Source organism: Peromyscus leucopus, chromosome 9 (genome assembly GCF_004664715.2).
Source record: "Peromyscus leucopus breed LL Stock chromosome 9, UCI_PerLeu_2.1, whole genome shotgun sequence".
In the NCBI taxonomy this organism is placed as follows: Eukaryota; Metazoa; Chordata; class Mammalia; order Rodentia; family Cricetidae; genus Peromyscus; species Peromyscus leucopus.
The window spans coordinates 72,002,403-72,010,695 of NC_051070.1; the positions used below are offsets into that span (position 1 = coordinate 72,002,403).

Sequence of the window (8,293 nt, forward strand, 5' to 3'; positions counted from 1 at the left end):
ATGCCCTATAGTCTTGCCCACAGCCGGATCTCATGGGGGCATTTTCTCAATTGAAGCTCCCTCCTCTCTCATGTCTCTAGTTTGTATCAAGTTGACACAAAACTAGCCAGGTTGACATTGTGAAGCAATTAATCAGAAATGAGTAAGACAGATGGAAACTGTCGAGTGATTGTTCCACACTTCTCCAAACCACTAAAATTTACCTCTCTTTGGTTCCTTTTTGGGATACAGTCCCATTGTATGGTTTTATCAGATTATTTAGGCATTCTTATGTTACTTCATTTCCAATATTCTGTGTAGCATCTCCCAGCAATGTAACAAGTCTTGGGTTGTTGTCTTGCCAATTAGTTTTAACTATCAGCTTGACACAATCTCGAATCACCTGAAAGAGAATTTCAACTGAGTTGTTGTCTAGATCAGGTTGGCCTGGAATGTCCGAAGGAGATTTTCTTGATAGTGAATTGTATAGGAATACCCAGTCCACTGTGAGAAGCGCCATTCCCTACAGGGCCATGAACTGTATAAAAGTGAAGAAAGCTAGCACAATGGGTGCCTTTGTTTCCCTGAACTTGACAGCACATGTGATGTGTCTAGCTGCTTGAGTTCCCACCTTGATTTTCTCAAAATGATTGACTGTAACCTGGAGTTGTAAAGCGAAAGAAACCCTTGTCCCATACATGCTTGTTGCCAGGGTGTTTGACAAAGTAACAGAAATTAAATTAGGCAAATGCTTTCCTTCAAATTATACAAGGTCTCTGTTTAACTCCTAACCTCCCATCCCAGATATAAGCATTGTCTTACCTCATCCCCCTATTGCATTCTCCTTGTCTAACTTCATGATTCATTTTAACAGACTAAGACATGAGGAGAAACAGAAACACATCGCTGGACACTGTGGTGACAGATTTCATTCTCCTCGGCTTGGCTCACCCCCCAAGTCTAAGAACCTTCCTCTTCCTGGTCTTCTTCCTCATTTACATCCTGACACAACTGGGTAACCTGCTCATCCTGCTCACTGTGTGGGCTGACCCCAAGTTGCATGCCCGTCCTATGTACATCCTTCTAGGTGTGCTCTCATTCCTGGACATGTGGCTCTCCTCAGTCATTGTTCCTCGAATTATATTAAATTTCACTCCTGCCAGCAAGGTTATCCCATTTGGTGGCTGTGTAGCTCAGCTGTATTTCTTCCACTTCCTAGGCAGCACTCAGTGCTTCCTCTACACTTTGATGGCCTATGACAGGTACCTGGCAATATGCCAGCCTCTTCGCTACCCTGTGCTCATGAATGGAAAGTTATGCACAACCTTAGTGGCTGGAGCTTGGGTAGCTGGCTCCATCCATGGGTCTATTCAAGCCACTCTGACTTTCCGATTGCCCTACTGTGGACCCAAGCAAGTAGATTACTTCTTCTGTGACATTCCTGCAGTGTTGAGACTGGCCTGTGCTGACACAACAGCCAATGAACTTGTGACCTTTGTGGACATTGGGGTGGTGGCCGCCAGTTGCTTCATGCTGATCCTGCTCTCCTATGCCAACATCGTTCATGCCATCTTGAAGATCCGCACTGCTGATGGCAGGCGGCGTGCCTTCTCCACCTGTGGCTCCCATCTCACTGTGGTCACGGTCTACTATGTCCCCTGTATCTTCATCTACCTTCGGGCAGGCTCCAAGAGTCCCTTGGATGGAGCAGTTGCTGTATTCTACACGGTCGTCACTCCATTACTGAACCCCCTCATCTACACCCTGAGAAACCAGGAAGTGAAGTCTGCTCTGAAGAGGCTAAGGGCAGGGAGAGGGAATGTGGATGGAGACAAGTAGCCACTGGCTCAGGGACCACACACATCATCATCACTGCTCTACTTTAACTACTGTTCATGTGACAAATATTTAATACACAGATAATACTTCAGGATGAACTAAATACAATTCTACTACAACAAATTCTCCTGATGCTCTATAAGATCTCAATAATTTGCCCAGTTGTTTTACATGTTTCTGACCCATTCCTCGGAAGAACATGTATTTTACACCAATGTTGATGGGAAGGCGTGAATATCTAAGCAGGTTTGGGGAAAAAAATGTAATAGAACCCCATTTCCTGCCATCCATTTGCTGCAACCTAACTCCCCAAGCTCTCAACATTCAGGGTCACTTTGGGCAAGTGTATCCTCTCAGGCATTCACCTGGAAACTCTTCAGAGCCTTCAAGTGTCCATTCAGCCTCTTCTTCTTCCCCACATAGTAATTCACCAAGTTCTGTCCACTCTGCCCCCAGGAAGGTCCCTCAGACTCTTCGTCACTCCATCCTTTACCATAGCACTGCAAGAAGTTATTTTCTGCAATTGAAAGATAAATACTTCATGTTTCTCCTTCTGAATATTCACGGCTTCCCACTGGATAAAACAAAGATGAGCTTTTGGAGTAGAATTCAAAGTCCTGCACATCCAATCCCGCCGTTCTTCACCTCTCAAAATATCTCTACCACCTCACCTTGCTCATCCCCATGAATTTGCCTGCCAGCCGCTGAAGATTCTCTATGCTTTCCCACATCTGAGACTTTGCTTTAGTCCCATATCTAAATATGCTTCCTCCTCCATGTTGGTTAGTTGATGTTTTATCCTTCATTCAAGACCTGGAGAAAAATCTCTAATCCTAAAGAAGTTTTTCCTAACTCTCCTGGCCATAAACTCTATCTTCTTCTCAGTATGACTACAGTTCTTTGAACGCTAAAACAGCATTTTTCCTTAGTAACCTATATTATCACTTAGGTAGGAGCCCTGAAGAACAGAAAGCATGCTTCAAGGCTATTTGTGCTATAGCTTTACCAAACAGCTTTTCTATATACAAATGACAAAAACACTGGGAAACAATGGCCATCCTACCAAAAGCAATCTACAAATTCAGTGCGATCCCCATTAAAATTCCAACACAATTCTTCATAGAAACTGAAAAACCATTTTCAACTTCATATGGAAACACAAAACCCAGAATAGCTAAAAACAATCCTGAATAATAAAAGAACTGCTGGTGGTATCACTATCCCCTTTCTCAAACTATCTACAGTTATGGTAATAGAAACCGCATGGTACTGGCACAAAAACAGACACATTGATTAATAGGATCAAATTGAAGACCCAAACATGAATCCCCAAACCTATAGATACCTGATTCTTTTATAAGAAAACTGGAAATACACATAAAAAAAAAGCATCTTCAACAAACGGTGCTGGTCTAACTGGATGTCTTCATGTAGAAGATTGCAAATAGACCTACATTTGTCAGCCTACACAAAACTCAACTCCAGATGGATCAAGGACTTCAGCATAAGGGTGGATACACTGAACCTAATAGGAGATAAAGTAGAGGTTAGCCTTGAAATCATTGGCACAGAAGAAGAATTTCTGATTTGAACACTGTTAGCATAGGCACTAAGATCAACAATTAATAAATGGGACCTCATGACACTGAGTTTCTGCATGGCAGAGAATACTGCCATTCAGATAAAGTGGCAGCCTACAGAATGGAAAAGATTTTTTACCAACTGCACATCTGATAGAGGACTAATATCCAAAATATATAAAGAACTCAAAAAACTAGACATCAAGAAAGCAAGTAACACAATTTAAAATTGGGGTACAGATCTAAACAGAGAATTCTCAAAAGAGGAAACTCAAATGACTGGGAAACACTTAAATGTTCAATATACTTAGCAATCAGAGAAAAGCAAATCAAAACTTCTTTGAGATTTCATCTTATACCTGTCAGAATGGCTAAAATCAATAAAACAAGTAACAACTCATGCTGGCAATGATAGAGAGCAAGGAAAACACTCCTCCATTGCTGGTAGAACTGTAAATGTGCACAGCCACTACAAAAATCAGTGTGGTAGTTCCTCAGGAAGATGAGAATCAATCTACCTCAAGATTCAGATATACCACTCTTGGACATATACCCAAAAGATGCTTCATCCTACCACAGAGACATTTGCTCAACCATGTTCATTGATGCCCTATTCATAATATCCAGAAATTGAAAACAACCCAGATGTCCCTCAGCAAAAGAATGGACAAAGAAACTGTGGTATATTTACACAATGGAGTGTTACTCAGTCATTAAAAAAATGAAATCATGAAATTTGCAGGTAAATGCATAGAACTAAAAAATATCATCCTGAGTGAGGTAATCCCGACCCAGAAAGACAAATACAATAAGTATTCACTTATATATGGATATTAGTTGTTAAAAAATAACCAAGCTACAATCTGAGAATCACTGAGGTTAAGTATAGAGTAAGGGGCTAGATGGTACTAGATCTCCTTAGAAAACAGAGATAGAATAGATAGTTATGTATGAATGGTGTGGGTGGAATGGGAAGATCAAGTGGGGAGGGGAAGAGGTGAGTAGGATGGGGCAGGGAATACAGGGAGAAACAGCTTAAATTAAGGACCATTTGAGGGGTAGTATGGAAACCTAATACAGTAGAAGCTTCCTAAAATATATACATATATGAAGGAGATCTAACTGAAATCACCAAATAATGGGGGAGTCAGAGTTCCAAATGGTCTTCTCTTGTCACCAATGAAACCTCTGGTGAGATGGGTTTCATCTAATTGACTTATTAGCCAAAGGAATCCAGTGGGAATCCCCAAGAAGCCCAGGTTATTGCCAAGACTATAAGTTGCTCTCCACAAACAGATGGCAAATCCCCATTGCTGAAGAAAACACCTGCACAACTTATTGAACATGGAGAAATCAAGCTGGTGCCTACAAAGAGCCTTCACCCCTATGTTCTAGCATCTTTGGCACAGGAAGCTACTCTGAATGCTACCAAAAGGAAACATAAACACCAAGCCAACCACAAGCCCATTATTTATAATGATGTTCTTCCTGAAAGATATGCTAGGGCAATGGTGTTACAGAGCTTATGGGAGTAACCAATTAATATCTAGATTTGACTTAAGGCCACTCCATGAGATAGAACCCATATCTGACACTGCTTGAGTGACCAAGAACCTAAGACTATATACCCCAGGGACTTAGGATAAAACCCAATAATACTGGTCTAAAAAAAGGAAAATAAAATGTAGTGATAAAATGACTCCTAATGATATTCTGGTATACTCATAGATCAATGCCTTAATTTTTTTTGTTTTGTTTTGTTTTGTTTTTCGAGACAGGGTTTCTCTGTGTAGCTTTGTGCCTTTCCTGGGACTCACTTGGTAGTCCAGGCTGGCCTCGAACTCACAGAGATCCACCTGCCTCTGCCTCCCGAGTGCTGGGATTAAAGGCGTGCGCCACCACCTCCCGGCTGATCAATGCCTTATTAAGCCATCATCAGGGAAGCTTCCTCCTGCAACAGATAGGAACAAATACAGAGACCCACAGTCAGACATTATACAAAGAGTGAGAGATCTTGGAACACTCAGCCCTAAATGGAATTCTCTATCAAACCCTCCCCTTGGAGCTCAGAGAACCCCATGGAAGAGGAGGAAGAAAGAGAGCAAGAGCCAGAGGGATGGAAGACACCAAGGAAACAGTGTGTTCCAGACACAACAGGACTGATGCACATATGAGCTCAGAGACCAGGGCAGCATGCACAGGGCCTGCACAGATCTATACAAGATGGGGTCTCAGAGCTGAGAGGGGAAGTGGACACAAGCTGCCATCCCTAGCCTAGACCCTATCCCTTACTGAAAACTGCTCACAAAAGAAAAATTAGTTTCCTCCAACCTAGTCTCACTGGGTAAACAAACCACACTAGATATTTACCCAAAGGACTTGAAGTCAGCATATCACAGAGACACTTGCACATCAATATTTATTCCAAAATAATTCATGGCAACTAAGTCAAGGGGTGGATGATAAAGAAGCCATAGTATGGATAAACTGTAGTTGAAAGTTTCCTGTCCCAACCACCTGCTCCCAAATAACCATCAGCCACTTCCCAAGCAACTGACTCAGAGACTTAGTATGAATTATAAATGCTCAGCCAATAGCTCAGGCTTGTTACTACCTAACTCTTAGATTTAAATTAACCCGTATTTTTTATCTATGCCTTGCCACATGGCTCATGGCTTGTTGCCTCATCTTCTACACTTCCTGCTTCCTCGGCTGCTGGCTGGTGTCTCCTCTGACTCTACCCTTCTTCATCCTATCATTCTTAGTTTGGCTTCCCCACCTAACTTTATGCTGTTCAGCCAGTCAACTTGTTTATTAAACCAATCATAGTGACATATATTCACACAGTGTACAGAAAGATTATTCCACAGCAGTAAACAATGAAATTTACAGTCATAAAGAAGAAGAAAGTTACATCAAATGTAAGAAAGTGGATGAGACTATAAATCATCACATTAAAAGAATTAAGCCAGTCTCAGGAAGACAAATATGTTATGTTTTTTCTTATTTATGGTTCCTTGGTTGCATAAAGATACAATGTGTGAGCTAGGCAGTAGTGATACATGCCTTTAATCCCTGCACTTGGGAGGCAGAAGCAGGTGGATCTCTGTAAGTTTGAGGCCAGCCTCTGGTCTACACAGTGAGTTCCAGGACAGTCAGGGTTACACAGAGAAACACTATCTTGGAAAAAACAAAACAAAACAAAACAAAACAAAAACAATGCGTGAATTCAAGGAGATTAAACAGCTCATTACTGAAGGATGAATGGATCAAAAGAAGAAATCAAGAAAGAAATAAAAAAGTTACTGAAACTAAATGATAATGAAAAAAACAATACAACAAAACCTCTGGGACAAATTAAAAGAAGGTCTACCAGGGAAATTTATAGCTCAAGTGCCTATATTTTAAAATTGCTGCAAGCATAATAGAGCTGACTGTAAAGACCTACAGAGGTTTCCTAGTGAGATCTGAGCTTGCTTTACCCAGAAGGGATGCATTTGATAATGACTTGGCCACTTGTATGGTTACTAGGTGAAGCACTTCACTGTGCTAGGGGGAGGTCTTTTGCTCTGCCCCTTGGGGTTCCTATAAATAGCCCTTTAGAGGAGACAGAAGGGGCCAGTGGATATTGATCCAAGCCCTCCTAAAGCTATCCTGTGTTTCTGTCTATCTTCTCTCCCCACTCTCTTTCTACCTAATATTTCTTATCCCTCTCTCTTCAAAAGTACCCTGGGTAAAAGTAGGAGCTGACCTCCCACAGCTGACCCTATTGTCAGGGGTGCAGGTGGGCCAGCCCTAAAGGCATGAGAGCAGAACAGCTGACCCCACCCTCCCCCTTGTATGCCCCCTACAGTAATTAGGAAAGAGGACCCTGCACCTTGTCTGGGCAAAACAGTAGAGCTGGCCCTGTCAATATGAGTGAGGGGGACCCAGATATAAGGGCCCAACAGGAGAACTGGCCCCACTCCTTGCGGTAGGCTGCATTGGGTGAACTAGCCGATGCAATGCTGGAGAGCTCTCCCAGGTACTGATGAGAAAAAGCTAATGAGCTGACCAACCCAGCTACCATCCAGGACCAGAACCAGAACTATGAGTTGCCCCATCCCAACACCCCAACATCCCACCTCGTCTGTGAACTGTTGGAGCATGTGAAGGGGACAAACCTACAGCTCCAAAACAGCAGGATCTCCATGACACAGGACAACAACAGAAATCCAAGAGGAGCCCCAGTGAGAGTCCATTATCAGGGTAGCAGACACCAGAGGCCTTGAGCCAGACCAATGATTGCGGCAATGAACACTTGCAAGTAAAGATGAATGGACTAAAGGGCAGACTGTGTGACTCAGCAGGCCACACTACAGCTTCCACAACAAGATTCTTCTTTTTTTCTGTTTTTGTTTTTAATTTTGTTTTTGTTTGATTTGGTTTTTGGTTTGGTTTGGTTTTTGGTTTGGTTTTTTAATTTGGTTTTGATTTAGGGGGAAGTTGCAAGGGCAGAGAACAGAGGGCAGATTCAAGGAGACAAGAAGATCAGAATTCATGATGTAAAATCCACAAAGAAGCAATAAAAGGAGAAATAAAAATAAAAATTGCTGCAAGCACCTTCCTGAACCCTCTAGATCTAGCCAGGTCCCACATCCAGGACCCAGCCTAGATGAGCCACCCTGCGTATGCTACAACCTCTCTCAAGGATCCCACCAGGACCCACTCTACCCAACACACAGGCCCCTCCCACACCACATCAACCTCCACTCAACCAGATCCTCCACATCTTCTCCAGGGTCTAGGCTAGAAATGAACGGAACTAGGAAAGATGGCATTGAGTGAGACAACACAGGCCCAGAAAGACAAAAATCACATCTTCTCTTTCATCTGGAGCGCTTAGCTCCAAATCC

General features: G+C 42.5%; 1 protein-coding gene across 1 annotated transcript; it reads left to right on the forward strand.

Moving 5' to 3' along the window:
• Positions 1 to 861: 861 nt before the first annotated feature.
• Positions 862 to 1,860, forward strand: LOC114682263 (olfactory receptor 10G2-like). The gene has a single exon (XM_028856116.1). It carries the CDS (start codon positions 862 to 864, stop codon positions 1,816 to 1,818), a length of 957 nt encoding a protein of 318 aa, XP_028711949.1. The 3' UTR covers positions 1,819 to 1,860.
• Positions 1,861 to 8,293: the final 6,433 nt, after the last annotated feature.

Coding starts and splice junctions, on each gene's coding strand:
- LOC114682263 (XM_028856116.1), top strand. CDS start 862: ATGAGGAGAAACAGAAACACATCGCTGGACACTGTGGTGACAGATTTC.